This window comes from Ammospiza nelsoni, chromosome 8 (genome assembly GCF_027579445.1).
Source record: "Ammospiza nelsoni isolate bAmmNel1 chromosome 8, bAmmNel1.pri, whole genome shotgun sequence".
Taxonomy (NCBI): Eukaryota; Metazoa; Chordata; class Aves; order Passeriformes; family Passerellidae; genus Ammospiza; species Ammospiza nelsoni.
Genome location: NC_080640.1, coordinates 5649522 through 5666876, shown reverse-complemented (window position 1 = coordinate 5666876; position 17355 = coordinate 5649522). Strand labels below are relative to the sequence as shown.

The 17355-nt window shown below is 43.7% G+C and overlaps 1 protein-coding gene across 1 annotated transcript in view; it reads left to right on the top strand.

Annotated features, from left to right (window-relative positions):
- The window catches only part of GRK5 (G protein-coupled receptor kinase 5), a 33507-nt gene extending 24432 nt beyond the window's left edge, over window positions 1–9075 (top strand). The window contains exons 10-12 of the mRNA XM_059476839.1: window positions 554–691; window positions 1466–1597; window positions 2375–9075. Coding sequence (XP_059332822.1) covers window positions 554–691; window positions 1466–1597; window positions 2375–2473 — 369 coding nt within the window. The 3' untranslated portion in view covers window positions 2474–9075. The remainder of the gene's footprint in view (window positions 1–553; window positions 692–1465; window positions 1598–2374) is intronic.
- Window positions 9076–17355: the final 8280 nt, after the last annotated feature.

Below are 17355 nucleotides of genomic sequence, written 5' to 3'. Positions count from 1 at the left end.
TTCTGGGCAGCTTCCAGCAGCAAAGCTATTAATAAAAACAATGGAAAAGTGCCAAACCTCCTCTGTTTTCTTTAGCAATTAGGATGCATTCCTTTAAACTTCCAAGCTGCAAACTCCACAGCTATCTGGGCAGGAGGGCACTTTCTATCTGAGGCCTCTTTCCAGGGCTCTCTCAGTGTGCCACTGTGCCACTGGTAAACATTCTGGTTTTCTGTTGTTCCCTCTCTAAATAAAAAGACTGCTGAAGGGTTCCATTTTTCTTTTCTGGCTCTTTCTGTCCTTTTGCCCTCACCTCTTAACCAGATGGTACATGGATGACTAAAACCCTCTTTGACTGATGCTTTGAGGACTTTGGAATAGGAAGCTTAATGTGCTTAAACTGAAGTCAGCCTTTGATGATAAACATGCAGGCAGAGCAAGCCTGGAGAAAGAGGATGCAGACACACACTTGTTAGACATTCTCACTTGACTGAATCTGTGAATGAAAGCACACGGTCCGACTCAGAAATATTTTTCCTCTTGTCATTTCTCCTTTTTTTTCCTGCTGACATAGCCCAGAGCAGTGTACTGCAAGGATGTGCTAGACATTGAGCAGTTCTCCACAGTGAAAGGAGTTAACCTGGACCAAACAGATGACGATTTCTATTCCAAGTTTTCCACAGGATCGGTGTCTATTCCATGGCAAAATGAGGTAAGGATGTATCATAGCAAAATTACTGCAATAAAGCCCATAACACAGACGATTTAAGGGGAGCTCTATGTTCCAGTAATATATAGCTACTGGAAAACTTGCCAGACTCTAATGCTTTCATGAGTTACAAATGGCCTCTTTCAAGATCTGTAATGTAGCACAGATGTCAGGTTCAGGTGACTGTATCTGTTGGCTCTGTGTGTTTGTGTGAATTGGCAAGGATCCTACTGTACTTCCTCCTCCTGGGTTTCTGCAGAGGTGTTTGGGCAGCTCTCAGCCCCTTCTGTGGCTCAGCTGGAAATCCTTAAGGATCCTCCTCTGGTGACCCTGCTGTCACCCACTGTCAGCAGCAGTTCACCCTGCACCCTGAGCTCCTCCAGCATTTCCATGCCTGGGTCTTTGTCTCTGCTTGGCATCCAAACACAGCCAGCAGTGGATTTCAGAATCCAGCTCTGCATCAAACAGCAGATCCACTTGGGCAGAGGGCTGCTAGTAACTGGGATTTTGTAAGTGTGCCTGTCTCTGCCTGGTATTCTCTGCAATGCTGGAGGAAAGAACAGAAAGTCTTGTGGGGCAGCTTCTGACAAGCCTGATGTGCAAACACACAGAGCAGACTCAGCCTCTGCTTTTCATACTCTCAAATACACCAGCAGGAATCCGACTGTTAACTCTCCTCACACACTGCTGACTTTGAAGAACCCAGCCCTACTGGAATTTATTTAGTGCAGATGAATAATTCCCTTTTTTTCTCTCTCTCTATATATATTCCATTAGATGATAGAAACAGAGTGCTTCAAGGAGCTGAATGTATTTGGACCAAATGGTACTATTTCACCAGACCTAAACAAAAGCTACCCCCCAGAGCCACCCAAGAAAGGATTGCTACAGAGAATATTTAAGCGACAGGTGAGATCTTTTATGACTAAGACCAGGAAACTGCTGTAGATACTTTTTTTCACAGCCCTGTTCTGGTGATATTTGTGCTAGGAGAAGGGCAGTTCATCTTTGAGAGGGCTGGCTCCCACATTTTCCTCCATATCTCAAGTTTTTCATCTACCCTGTGTGATTTTTGCCACCAGCAGTTCCAGTGTTGCCCATGAGTTTTGTTTCCAGCAGTTGAAAACTTCTCACCCAACCTGTTTTTCAGTGCTATGCCTTTTGAAACTGTTTTATGGTTTTAAGAAGTTCCTTGTGAAAATCCTTGATTTATGTGTTTAAAAAAAAAAGGCAAATGCACATTTTGAGGGAGGAAAGCAATATAATAAAGAAGAGAGCAGCCTGGATAAAAAATTATGTGCGGCTTTCATGGGACACCAAGGCACCACTTGCAAATGTCAATAACATTCTTAGACTGGGCTATTTCTGTAGGGTTAAAGCCATGCCTGAGCACTGGCAGGTACCCTCTGCATTAGTCAGATTTAGCAGATACTGACATTTTGCAGTGAATTGATTTGGCTCTTGGAGCTGGAGTGAGTCTCCTTTGCTGCATTGCTCAAGAGCTGCCATGGTTCTGCTGACCTAGAGAGACTACAGGTAGGAAAACAAAGAATATTTTCCATCTGAAGATCTTCAATCAAGAATCTTGCGGTCTAGCCAGTACCATAAAATGAACAATGTTGGATTAAAAATAGAACCATGGCATATTATGGAAATCTAATTGTAATTTTCTTCCTCTTCCTACAGCATCAGAACAATTCAAAGAGTTCTCCAAATTCAAAGGCCAGTTTAAATCATCACATAAATTCAAATCACGTAAGTTCAAACTCCACTGGAAGCAGCTAGTTCCAGCTCAGTCCCATGAAACATCATGTTGCATCCTTCCACTATAATCTCTGGAGCTTCTGTGGATGAGAGAGCCTCCACCATTGAGTGAAAAGAAAGAAAATCTGGATCTCCCAAAATGGAGATTTTTCTATCCATTCCTTCCAGTGGAGCCTCACATTTTAAGAAGAAATTTCCACTCAGGTCTGTTTTTGGAGGTGGCACTCAAGACTGTGTGAATCAAATTTGTCTCTTTAGAACATTGCAATAGAAATTCAATGAACATGACTACTTGCACGTATTTAAATAGCATCATACTAGAACTGAATTTTGTCTTTATTATTTTTAAAGAAAAGTTTTGTAAATTTCTCTATTGTCTCAGTTTACATTTTGTACATTTGTATTTAAATGAAAGTCAGACTTTGGAGGTGTATATTTTCCAAGCAGCAGCTGTAAAGCCATGTGTTTTAAGACATTTTTTTAAAAGAAACAAAATGTGACTCAAGACTTCCAGAGCCTCAAACGAGAAATCATTCTTTTTAGCAATTCTAGAAAATTCTTCATAAATCACTTTATCACACGGGGGTTTATTGACATGCATTTTTATGGAACAGTTTATTCTTAATTATTTTACATCTGTATATTTGGTTTACAGCAACACTGCATACATTTCTCCTCTTCATTAGTTTGTAATGTCTCACATTAAATGCTAAAAGACAAGATTTTGATGCATTCACAAATGCTACTTGCTATGCTGATGGTTTGTGATGTCTTGGGACCAGCACAGCTGAGATTTGCACTTGTGTTGTTGCTCCATCAAAGGCTTTTTAGTTAGACAGGGAGCCCTGTTTTAAGCTCTTTTCCTTCACTGGTGTTTGTGCTGTTTCTAGCAACAGGCAGAACAAAGCTGAGGGAGAGGTGACCAGGATAGCAAATGTCCATTTCTTTTTCTAGGACTTCAAACCTGCACCTGCTGAAAGGAGAGCAAAACTCAAAGTGTTCTCCATGCTGCAGTCAAAAGCCCAAGGCCTTTCCACAGCTGCCCACATCAAAGAGGCAGCAGGAGGGAAGTTCAGCAGTCTGGCTTGTGCCAACCATGAGATTTGTGACAGCTTTGTAGGGCTGAGCTGTGGAGGCTCAGGGTGGGATCTGAGCTGCTTTTGGGCAGTAGCAGAACCCACAGGCTGTGGCTGCACTTAAAATTCTTCCATGTGTCATGCAAACACCCCCTGACACATCCCCTCAGTTAGACCCTCGACTGAATGAAATGCCAGCATGAAATAATAACTCCCACTCCCAGCTCCATCGTTCTTTGTCCAGGATCCTTTAACCATTGACAAAAACTCTGCCCCACTAGGATGAGCAGATCAGGCAGGATCAGTAGCAGTACCTCAGGCATCAGAATCAGGCTCTTCTCAAGTATTTCACTCTTATTGTTAAGAACACCAGGCCAAAAAATAGGGTAACTTCCCTTCCACAGGAGCTGGAAATCCTTTGTGCCCACAACTGCAGCCCAAAGTGTTCTGTAGGGTGTGTTGGTTCCCCATACTCCTTACAATGTTGGCTAGACTATACTGAATTTTTTAAACCTTTGGGTCATCAGGAGCATCTGAAAGCCACCCTGGTGTGTTTAAAATCCTGTTAGCCAGCAGTGGAGCTACCCCAGGGTCCAAGGAAGTGATGTTCCAGTGGGAGTGTAAATAGCCAAAATTCATTAGACTGCCACGTGCATGTTCTGTGTGGCCAGTGCTGAGGGGGAAAAGGATGAAGGTTGGTGGTGGCAAATCCCTGAGTGAGAAACACACAGGAATGACATAGCAAAGCAGCTTGAAGCTGTGAGACAGAGGGGCAGAACAGGGACTTGCATAGAGCAGCTGACAGAGAAGAGTCAAGACAGGGAGATGAGGCTTCAGCCATTCTCCCATGTCAGATGATGGCATTGCAGATCTTATAGAAGGTGCAGGATTTTAGAGATGTCGCTAGTTTGGCATGTGAAGACTAAAATCTTCATTCTTCACCATCTCCCAGTATTGAGAAATACCAGCCAATCCCTTACTGAAAGCTGGTGAACAAACTGCAAATGTTGGTTATACCTTTTAGATGCTCCCAGCCCTAACCTGTGGTGGATGACATTTTAGGGACAGCAGTGAATGACAGCATTTGTGCCTTGTCCTGCTGTCCTTTCAGGCAGGACAGTGCTCACTCAGCAGCTCTGGGGCTCTGGCAGAGTCCTGGAAGGGTGAGAGCATTCTCCCTGGGTACCTGCAGGGTGTGATGCTGGGGCTGGGTACCCTGAGTTCTCGTGGCATGGAAGAAGGATGCTGCTGTGCACCTGAAGGCATCAAGCCTGGGATGGAGCCCCCCTGAATCCCACCTCCTTGGAGCATTGAGAGAGGAAGAGGAGAGACAGAAAACACCACCAACAGACAGAGATTTCATCCCTGCAGTGTCTCTACAAACTACAAACAGTATTACCATGCTGGGGCAGCAGAACTTTTCGGCCTCCAGCCCTGGAAAGCTTAAAATCCATCAGAAGTGCTAATGACCAGTCCTAGGGATCTCCTTGTCGTGGTTTGCCTACAACAAAAAAACCTGCAGGATTTCTTGTTTATTCCTTCTTATTTTTGTTGAGATGATTTTTATTATTTTTGCAGCTCACCATGCACTCAGAGCTGGAGTAGGAGCACAGTCCTTGCACTTCCATAGTGTGACCAGGTGCAGTTTGGGCCCAGAACTCAGGGCTGAAGCCCTCTCAAGGCAGTGCCCTGCTCAGCCAGGCTTCCACAGGCATTTGGCCATTGGCTCCATGGAGTCAAACTTAAAAACCACTGGGAACTCTGAAAATAACAAAAGTAGTTTTGTCATACAACCTTGGAGAGCATTTGCAATAAGATTTTTAGTATTTTGACTCCAGGTGAATTTTGAGGTGGGTCTGCAGGTAACAAAGGAGTAGAAAGGAGTAGTTTTGTAATAGCTTTCCAGACGGATTCATTTTCTTTATGTCCTCTTCAGTTAGCATCCAAATTCTTTCCAAAAATGCATATGCTCAGATCTGGTTGCTTGTTTTAAATAGACAGATGAGCAAACTTAGCTCTTTTTAAGAATCAGAAATCATTTGCAATCTGATCCTGAATTATGCAAACATGCCTTTTATTTTTAAATCTTTGTTGAGGAGTCTGATGAACACTAATTAGTTGACAGACTTTCATGAGTCAGGTGTTTGCTATTCATTTCCTACAGTGTCTCAAGGTTCATTTGAGTCTTGTAGCATTTTTTCCCCACTGTTGGATGTGAGGCTTTTTTTAAGCAAATGAATAATGAAGAAAAAAAAAAAAAGAAAAAACACAAACTCTTAGATGTGCACTCTTGACCTGGATTATCTAAAAAGAGGTTTTCCACAAGAATGGCCATGACTCAGATGTTGTTTCTGAACGAAAACCTGCTTGTGAAGCTGGGAAAGGTGTGAAGATAATCAAACCAAGCAGGTAGTGCAGATCAAAGGGAGTGTTAGGGAGCTGCAGAATTCAATATCTCAGTGTTCACCTGGCCCTGCTGGTTCCTGCCAGCTCAGAGACAAAGCAGCTCTCCATAAACACAGCTTGGTACCTCCTCAATTTGCAGCCATCAGCTGGGAGTGCCATCAGCAGTAGGAATCAAATTTGGCTGACCCAGTAAAGCACCAGATTTGAAGACACAGATTCTTAAGGTCATTCACCCAAACCTCAGGATCCAGCTTGAATTCTCTGCTCACATTTCCAATCCAGTTGATCTTTTTCAGTGGCCATGCCTCAGCTGAAGGAACCAGCAGGAAATGAACTTGCATTAGTGGTAAAAGCACAGGCAGGGTGAGGGAGACAGAAGCTGTGAGCTCTGGAGGACAGGCTGTGAAGTCCCATGGTGTGTGGATCTCCAGCAGGGGTGCAGTGGCGCCACACTGCTGCACCTTCTTCCTTGGGGCCACCATGTGCTGGCCAGAGTTCCTGCAGTGACCTGGGGGTGGCACACACAAGGGCTGGCCCATGGCTCAAGGACAGTGTTGTCCCTCTGAGGTCAGAGGGGACAGCTGGATGGGGCAAGCAGGAATCCCCCAGCCTCAGCCAGGCCTGTGCACCCAGCCTCAGCCAGGAGCTCCCTGCACAGGCTGCTCGGGAAGAGCAATAAATGCACAGCCCCAGAGCACAGCTGCTGCTCCTCACCAACATCCACAGGACGGGAACGGGCTCCATTGTGAACAAGATGTTGGTGTTTGCACCCCTGCTCCACAATTAGTTGTGATCATTGATTTGTTCAGTTAATATTTGTCATATTCACTGCAGTTACTCACTGCAGAGGAGTTCATTCATCAGGCATTTCCCATACAACCTTGGAAAGACTGGATTTTTCTTTGGAAGAATATCCTTTCTGTCTCTTGGCATCTTCCATCATGTGGAAGCCTGCAGGAGCTCAAGTCCTCACTCCAAGGCTCTCCTGCCCAGGGATGGTCCCAGTCTGTCTCAGGCTGCAGGGAGGTTCCTTTGGCAGTGAATTTTGGAAGAATCAAATGTTCAGTGGCTCCATGGAAATCAGGAAGTTCCAGAGTTGTCTTTCTCAAGCCTTTCACAAATATAACCTTTAACTTAAAATAATACTAAAGATTTAGAGTAAGGAGAATAATTACTAACACCCTCATGCTAAAGTTAAGAGAAAGTCTGCATCATTTAAAAACGTCTCTTCTGTGTGCTGGGCAGGACACACTTCCTTTTATACTAAATAATATTAAAGTGCTGGCTGGTAATAATTGTCTTTCCTTAAATGCAAAAACTGAAAAGATAAAGGAATTGGTTCAGAGGATTTTTAAATTATTTCCTTTGGGGAAAAGAAAAAATTTCATCAAAGAAGGTGAAAGCCAACAATATGCTACTGTATTATGGGCTGACCTCCCCCAAATGTCTCTGTGATAATACAAATACAATCTGCTGCAGTTGGATCAGCTAAGCTGCTGTACTGACAAATGGGCTTTATGAAAGAAGCAATTTTAAACAGATTGCTGCCTATTCATTAACATGAATATTACTGCTGGCACATATGTATTCTCCTTGCTGTATGTACTGGAGCCAGGAGTGATGGTTTCTATTCCTCTTCTGGCTGTGTTTTTCCTCACTGCCCTGGGCAAACCTCGGTGCAATTTTGTTTTCCCATTCCCAAACACGGGAGGGATGCTCTCTGTCTGTCAATGGAAAGCACTTTGGAGTCTGTGCATAAACCAGATCAGTATCAGGTCTTTGTATTATTATTTAAATGAAGTAGGCTTAGTGTAGCTGCTCTTTATTTACATGACCAGTGAGACACTCTCCTAAATTAGGACTCTTTTATTATTGGTTTGTCTTAGCTCCTTAGAGATACTGAAACAGAACAAGCTGCACTTCTGTAAGACATCTCCAGCAGACAAAGAGGTGGCAGTGCAAATGTTTAAAGCATTCATTTCTTGCTGAAGAGCTGGCCAGTGAGTGTGGCATTCACATGGAAACACTTCCTCTGTTTCTAGAATGGAGATAAATAGTTATGAGGAGGGGAGCAAAACAACATTCATTGGTTCGGCTTTTTTGGCCATGCCTGCAAAGGATTCCCTGGGCACCCACTGAGAGAGGTGCTGTGTGAAGTCCCAAACGTGGATCTGGGTCTGGAAGCAAAAGAGGCAAAAAGAGCAAAAGTGCCTGGGGTCCGCGGGCTCCAGGATTTCTGGAGTGGTCCTGCAGAGAGGATTCACTCCCAGAGAAGAAACACCTCAGGGAGTGGCTGGATGGCAAATGTGTTTTCCTTTCTCATCACCCCACATGCAGCTGTTGGATATGTTAATTAGCAAGCTCAAACGAGTTGTTTCATGTGTATTGAATGCGGTCTCCCTTAATTGCATTTCTTTTAAACACTGGACACTCTTCTAAAAGACTGAACATTTTAGCCTTTTGAAGCTGAAAGCTGTAAAAACTTTATTTTGTGTTTCTGAGCAATGTAGATAGACCTAAAGATTTCACAAACTATCATGTGGTTGCCCATATCTGACTAATAATTAAATTGTAAAATTGCAGTTTCATATTAGGGTTAGTCTTTTCACCTGCTTTAAAAATTAAAAATCATATTTGGTATATAAACACACACAGAATATCCTTCTTATTGAATTTCAAGAGCATATCCAGGAGTAAATGTTTTTAAGCACTTCTAATACTGTAGTCTATAAGAGGAGCAGACACTTCTAAAGCAATGTTAAAAGTTGTCTTTCATAACTGAGTCAACAGATCATTTTTGTAATAAATTAAAGCAAGTGTTCTCAATTAGAAGAGCTAGTGGCTGTTGATATTGTACAAAAAAAAAAGTCATTCTAATATCCAAGGGGTTAGGGGTGGGGAGGGTCTGTTTGGTTTTGTTTCTCTTTCCAGGGAGATCTTTAACATTGTTTGATGAAGCTAGTTTCATTTTGAGATTGTTACTGAAGATAAAGGCTTCTGTGTTCTATGGCTGCTTGGATTCTTCGTACATAATGTCCTAGTAATGTCACAGTGCTGCTGTATTTAGATCAAACCACTGTTTTGATTGGGTTTTTTGGCTTTTTTTTTTTAAATAAATTCCTTAATTTAAATACATGGAAACCATATGTTTTGCTTTAATGAGGCACCTAATCAAGCAGAGATTCCGCAGGTGCTTTGGATCCTGAAGATGGTTACAATGAGGGTGGGGTATCTCATCTCTTTCTGGATGGCTTTGTGTGGTTTGTGGTCTCTGTCCCACCACAGAGATTGGGGGACCCAGCCTGAGGTTGGATCTCATTTTGGGCACGTCCTGTTCTCACCAGGTTGTGTTTCACCTGATCCTTCCCTTCCCTTCCCTTCCCTTCCCTTCCCTTCCCTTCCCTTCCCTTCCCCAGCAGCCAACACAACTTTTTTGGGGTAAATTCAGGGAGAAGGGGACAAAATCCCAGCAGGAACACGAGCTGCAGAACGTTTGAACTCTGCTTTAAGTGAAGTGAGCACTGCCTGATTTATGAGGCCCTGCTTTGCCTAAGCTCCAGACAGACAGAATAAATTTACAGGAGGAAAACAACAACCAGCCAAGGTGCTGTGCAGAGTTCCACACAGGAACACCTGAAACAGAGATAAAGGGTGGCTGCAAAATCACCAGCAGGACAGTGATGGTGCACTGCTTTTCCTTTAAGAGGAGAAAGAAGAACTTTTCAGAGGCATAAAGAATATTTTTATGAGACTGCTAATGGCAGGCAGTGTCTGCATCAAGTTGCACGGAAGAACATTGAGAAAACAGATTATCTGCATGAAAGAAGCAGCTACATCCAACAGCTAAGCTCAGTAAAACCCAAGGTAATAGACTATACAAATTCAGGTCATGCATATTATCACTTTCCAAACAAACCCAAGAAATTTTTTCACAAGGTTTTAACAATCTGAGAGGCTGTGAGATGAAATTTTATTTCTTCTCTTAACAGCTCTTGGTGGGTTTTTTTGGGGGGTTTTTTTGGTTTTTTTTTTTTTGTTTTTTTTTTTTTTTTTTTTTTTTTTGTTGTTGGTTTTTTTTTCTCTGTAACTTCATGTCTTTTCTATGCAGAAACATCTAGAAATATTCCCTCCAGGGAGATTTAGTCTTCCTAGACTTTTCCACTATCTCTGACATGGGATGTGCAGCTTCTCAGAGGAAAGTCATGACACTATTTTGAAGGAAATCCAATTTAAAAGACACGTCAACTTTTTATAATTCCTCAGGGTGCTTTACAGATGAAAAATACCATAAATGGGCCTGGCTGTGAAATTTCAGGTCTATGGGGTCCTTCTGGGGGAGGAAACATTACAAGTTTATGCCAAGTCAGTCTATCTTTTGGGATTTTGAAATTCTGTTTCATGTTTGGTATTCAGTAAAAGCAAAAAATAAAATTTAAACATGGCCTGTTAAAAACTGATGCTCTGAATTGTCTTCAGTGGAGAAGTACCCAGAGGCTGAGCAGCTCAAATAACCCATTTACAGATGCTTGGGTAAATCACAGAACCATAGAATCATTAAGGTTGGAAAAGACTTCCAAGATCATCAGGTCAAACGTTTGACCAAACACCACCTTGTCCACTAAACCATAGCATTAAGTCATTTCTGGAACATTTCCAGGGATTCCGCCACCCTCCCTGGGCAACCCATTCCAAAGCCTCACCACTCCTTCAGAGAAGAAATTTCTTGGTTTTCTGGTTTCTTTTTAATTGCAGCTTATTGCTGCTATTTTTTTTTTCTTAAGGGAGCTTTGTTTTCCTTTGCTGTCAGCAAATGTCAGTCTCACCCTAACAGTGCAAGTCTCCACATTCCTCTGTTCATTTAAATCTGCACAGAGGCTCAGGATGCTCCAGACCTGCTGATCTGGGGTTATTGCACTGTGACAGCCATTAAAACATCAGGAGCAAAAAGGCAGGCAGTTTCCCTTTTCTGAAAAGCTTGTAGGTGGGAAATGACTTGCAATACCAAACTTCAAAAGGACACATCCAAGTGTGCAAAGCCACATGTTTAAGAAATTAAAGAATTAAGGTTGCCTGTGTCCCATTAATACTGTTCCTCATGCACTGTTATTATTATGCCCTCACATAATACCGTGTTATTATTGTGCATCCACTCCTGGAGGAGAAACTAACCTCTGGCAAGCTCACAATGAAAACCAGATGCATCCCTTCAATGGCATCTGCTAATACATTATGAGTTTCAGACTTCCATTTAAATCTTTCAAAATAAAAATATTTTCCTGCAGGGAAAATCTCACCTAATTGGCTGCTCCCTCCATTTGCAGCAGGAAGACAATTGGGAATTCAGAAAAGTTTATTTGTGCTAAATATTTAGAGTTTTCTCCCACGCACAAAGGACTGAGAGCTCTCAGTATCCTATCTGGTTTCTCTTAGATTATCTTGATCCCAGGATGGGGGAAAGGATGTGGAATGAGTCTTAAATGTTTCCCTTCCCCTTTTTTTAGGGGGAAAACTCTTGGTTGTTTCCTGAGGGAAGTGGCAGAGGGATGTGAGAAGTTCCTTAATCTGCCCTCCCCTTTCCTGGTATCTCTACAGTCTGAAAAACACAAACATGAGGCCAAGAGCTGAGGAGGCAATGCAGAAGAAATATTTCTGCAAGCAGGTGTTGGGAAGAAGGGAAATGTGACCTGCAGAAGGGACAAGACAACTTGGGGCAAGTTTCACCAGGGCTGAAGAAACAGAGGCACAAGGAGGGAAAAGTGATGGAGAGGAGTCAGACAGGATGGGGCTGGGTATAGCCAGGGCCATGGTTTACTTGTTAAATCACATTAAAACAAGTCTGAAAGCAAAGAGAGAAACATCCATTCCAACCACAACTATAATGAGGAATTTATTGCTGATGATACCACAGGCAGTAATAGATCTTTCTGGAAGCTTAAAGTCATTGCTTCATTTGGGTCTGATATTCACTGTGGAATTAAACATTGACATTTCCCATAGTAAAAAGATTCAGCTGCAGCTGACATTTTATACTTACATGACCACGATAAACATTAAAATACGATAAACAATTTGAAGTTCAGATTACATTAGGAATTCCCTATGTGGTTCTTGTATTTACAGAAGGAAAGAGGGAAGGAGCCTTCTTTCATACTTAATTCCATCCCTCTAACTTAAATCCAGCATTTTTTCCTCTCTGCCCCTGCGGTGGTTTTTCAGTCAAGGGGTTTTGAGTCTGCAAATAAAACCATAATGGCTGATCATATTTAAATGTAGATCTTATGTCTGTGTTTGCTTCTTCATGCATCAGACTCTTGCAGTGATCCACTGATTACATGGCAATGACTGAAAATCAGTAATTTCTCATCAACTATTTGCATCTGTGTCAGAAATAAGTCACAGTAAGAAGATAAATTAGTCAGGCCACAGTGACATCATAAAAGCAAGGGGCTTAAAACAGCGAAATAAAGAGGCAGAATACAACAGCCTTTCCTCAGATTAATTAACACAAAGTGCACAGCAGGAAACAAGCTACTCCTCTGACACTAATCAGCTTTTTTGAAGGCAACTTAAGTATTCTAGTAATACACGCATGTATGTACTATACCTATGGCTCAATCATGCTGATTCTTTCCAGGAAATAACTGAAAACAAATATATGCAATGGTAATCAAGAGCAATCCCAAAACAAGCCCCTTTCTGCATCAGAGGGGACTGAGCTATCAATGAGAGCGGTGCAGGAACAACTCTTCCAGGACTGCAGGAAAACCCGTGACCATCTCCAGCATCACTTCTCCTGCACCAACGCTTCCAGAGGAGCGGTGATGGGCACTGTCAAGAGCTCCAAGAAGTCACCAGAGTAGGCCTTTAGGATGCTGTGGATCTCCTGCTGAGCCTTGCTGTCCATTCCCGCGCTGCTGTGCTGCTGTGCTGGGCCGCAGGGCTGCTCTCCCTCCCTCCCGCTCCGGCACCGGCTCTGGTTCCTCTCTGCAAACCCCCTGCATCTCCTGCTGCTCCTCCGGCCCTCGCAGCTGCCCAGCTCCAGCAGCCTCTCGGTGAAATACTCCTGCAGGGGCTTGTCCTGGAAGCCGGGGCTGGGGGGCCGGTGGGCTCTCGAGCAGCCTCCAGAGGGGCCCCCCAGGCCATGGGGTAAGGAGCCCCTCCTTGGGCGGTCACTGAGCTTCCTCCCTCTCTCCGGGTCCTGGAACGTTTGGCTGAAGGCAGGATTTGCCAAAGAACTTTTTGATAGCTGTTTTAAAGAGAGGCGGGGGAGGAAAAGGCGGGGTTGGGGGCAAAAAGAAGAAGGAAATATTAATTAAGATATGTTGGCTTAAGTAGAAGTGTTGCCCGATTGATAAATGACACAAAACTCGGATAAGTTTTGTGGGTGCTTTATTAAGGGCCCGGGGAACTGGGGGACTCATGTCCCAAAGTCCGAGCCCCCAAATTCACGTATGGGTGCTTCCCTCTTATACATGCGATTCACAACAAAATCTCTAAGGAACAGTTCCCTGTTCCCCTTGCCTGGTCACAGACCCCTTGTGATACATTCCTTGGTTCACAAACAAGGTCATTAATCCTCTGCTTATCTTATTCTAAGAGCATTGTATGCTGCCTCTAGACAGGTTAGCATTCTTACTTTCCTGCACTAGTTTAATTATTTATTAAATCTCTAAGACTACCTGCTAGGTAACACACAAAACCCAACACACTTTCAACGGCTACAAAACTACTTTTTAACAAACCAGTTCACACACAACTCACTATAATTAAATATTTTGCTAAATTTCATTTCTTTTCCAACAGAAGTAGATCTCAGGTATAAGATTCCATACAATAAACAGCTGTTGAGATGTTTGAGATTCTTAACCAAAATTTCCTGAAGACCAAGCAGTTTGGTACCAATCCCTCTCTGGAACAGAAGTCCAGGGGGCTGAGGTCAATGCTGAGCATTTTTACCTCCAGCTGACTGTGACACAATTTGTGTTGTCTCTGTGAAATTCTAACTCTTTTAATTTCTCACTTGTCTGAACTTTAGGTTTATCTTTTCCAAATCCCATTAGCTTGTAGCTGCTGTTTCCCAAGGCAAACCTTGATCCTACTTCTAAGAGATTCATTTCCCCCCCATCCCTTCTTTAATCCCAGGTAACTGCTGAACTCAGTGTATTTTTACAAAAATTGCAATTTTCACATTCAATATACATCTACTTCTACATCCTACAACTGTGAACTATTCAATATACATTCATTTCTACATCCTACAACTGTGAACTATTCAATATCCATTCATTTCTACATCTTGAAACTATGAAGTTTATTATTATTATTATTATTATTATTTTCATCATCATCATCATCAATATGCATATTTTTTCTCCTCTTTTCCCTTTGCAGAATGCTTCTCTCCTTTCCAACCTGCCAAATCAATACTCAAATTATTTAAATAGTAAAGGAAAACCTGGCCCATCCCCCATTGATACACTTGGGCATCTTTAGGGTTGATTTCAGGGGAACATCCATGTGATAAATCCTTTTATTGACTGGGAGATAAAATTTTGGCAGAAATTCACCATGTAAAAGGTTGCCTCCCCACAGTTTAATGTCCTCTGGGTTTTCAAAGTCCCTGCCCTGCCATTCCCACCTTTCTCACAGGTACTCCAAGACACCCTGGCCTGTCTCAAGCCACCAGGAGCAGCAGCTGGTTTCTGTACAGACCATGGCCTTTTCCTCTGAAAACCTCAGCAGTTTGGCTTGAGAGAAGAACTGTTTTATATTATATTACTGTTTCTAATCAATAAAAAGAAAGACTATACTCTATGTAGATGACAGCCACAGCGGGGTCGTGGAACATTTTGCAATCATTTATTATGTCTGACAATGCCTTTGGTATTTAAAAAAAAAAAAAAAAGCCATCACTCATGCAGTTTCTGACAATCTCTAATTAAGTCTAGATCCTCACTAAGGGTCCAGCCACAAATCTGGTTGGAGAGCCCAGCAATGTCTCAGTGGGGCACTCCATCATCAGCCCCTGGCACGCTGCCTGCTCCTAATGAATGAGCAACATTGAGCTCAAATGAGAAATACTGGGTTGGACATGCCATGTAAACTGAAAAGCAATCGAGGTTTTGATCTCCCACTCTTCCATCACACTTCATTCTGGAGGGGACCCAGCAAATCTGATGTCCCTGCCTGCAGTGGTTGTACTTTAGGAATAAGTTAGGTAATTGGACACTTCAACCTGGCCAAAGCAGCCTTCCTAGCTCAAACTTTTAAAAATGGTTTAAAAAACAAAACCAACCTAAAAATAATAATCAGCTTTTAAAATGTAGCAGAATAAAAGCCTTTCAAGTTAAGTTTTTCTACACCCAACCACAGCTCAGACTTTATTATCATATCAAACATCAGCTTCCCAGAACATAAGGGAGCTATTCATCCAGCAGAAGAATAGGTAGCAGTCACCACATATTGCAAAGAGAGTTTTGGCATGCAAACCTTGACATCCTGGAAGCCTGGGTATTCTGGGATGATGGGCAGGGCACACTTGCTGACTCTGTTTGAGCTCTGCTGTTTCACAATCCTACGAGAGCACCTGCAGCTCCTGGAGAGGGGGCTTTGCCCCAGCTCAGGTGGATTTTCAGCAATGCCAAGCACTCTGCAGTGCTTTATGTAGCAAGTTCTCAGGCACAGTGTGGAGGCAGGGCCCTCCATCTCAGCAGGATGCAGAGGAGTTTGGGAGCAGTGTGTATTCCAGAGTAATTCTCCCAGGAGTTTGGGAGCAGTGTGTATTCCAGAGTAATTCTCCCAGGAGTTTGGGAGCAGTGTGTATTCCAGAGCAACTCTCTCTCCCAGGAGTTTGGGAGCAGTGTGTATTCCAGAGTAATTCTCCCAGGAGTTTGGGAGCAGTGTGTATTCCAGAGTAATTCTCCCAGGAGTTTGGGAGCAGTGTGTATTCCAGAGTAATTCTCCCAGGAGCTTGGGAGCAGTGTGTATTCCAGAGTAATTCTCCCAGGAGCTTGGGAGCAGTGTGTATTCCAGAGTAATTCTCCCAGGAGCTTGGGAGCAGTGTGTATTCCAGAGTAATTCTCCCAGGAGCTTGGGAGCAGTGTGTATTCCAGAGTAATTCTCCCAGGAGTTTGGGAGCAGTGTGTATTCCAGAGCAACTCTCTCTCCCAGGAGTTTGGAAGCTGTATGTATTCCAGAATATCTCTCTCTCAGGAGTTTGGAAGCTGTGTGTATTCCAGAATATCTCTCTCTCAGGAGTTTGGAAGCTGTGTGTATTCCAGAATATCTCTCTCTCAGGAGTTTGGAAGCTGTGTGTATTCCAGAGTAATTCTCTCCCAGCTCTCCTCTACTGCATTCCCTGGTCCCAGGGTACAGCCTGTGGTGCTGAGTGCCAGCAGCACAAACAGATACCAGCAGGAGATGCCTGTGCTGAGGTCTGGGACCCTCAAACCATTAATGCTGCTTTTATCCCCTGAAAACTCCCCACAGAAGGTCGGCAAATCAGAAGGAAGACCGCAGAGGGCTCAGGTGAGAGGGAATTTGCAGGGATTAGAGTGTCCCATGTCATCTCAGCCTGCCTGATGTGGCTCTGACGTGGTGGCAGCAATTAGGGAGGATCAGCAGCCACAGCAGGAGGCGTCACTCAGCCGATTTGGAGCAGGCAGATCACTGCCCTTGTGACTGACAGGGATCCCTGACACCAAAACCTTCAGGGCTTTAGCCCAGCAAGGTGAAAGGTGAGTTAACACAAGAACAAACAGTGTAGGAAGCCGCAGTAAAAAATTCCTCCCAAGAAATCCTGTGCCTTTTGGCTTCCCCAGTGTGGTTGGAGATGGGCTCCAGACCTGGAGATCCAAAGAGACCTGAGCTGCCTCACTGTGTGTGTCAGCAGAGGGATGCTCTGCCTCCAGACAGCCCAGCACCAGGGCAAGTTTGGCAAGGGATCGTGGAAACAGCAGGATTCCTTTCAGCCAGAGCTGAGCAAATGTTCCCAGCAAGAAGCCATGGCTGCCCTGAGCAGCTCCCAGCCCACACATGGCAGGGGAGAGACAGCCAGGGAGCAGCTCCACAGCTTGGGTTTGGAGATACCTCGGTGGAATCATCTGCTGGAATGTATGTAGCTGCCACAGTTGGCACAGCACGAGCTCTGCCAGCACAGGGCTCCCCCTTTTTGTCCCCAGTGACAGGGGACACCTCCAGTCACTGCCCCACTGCATGCAGAGCTTTGGCACTGGGGCTGAACTGCCTCTTCTCCATCACACACCCTGGAGTGATTACTGTGCTCACTGCTGCTTGTGGAAGGAATACAGAGGGGATTTGCAATCCCCTCACCCTCCACTTAAGGCTTCTCACTTATTCATAAATGTTTGGCATTCATAAATGTTTGCCCACTCTGAATACATTCATACAAATATTTGCAGG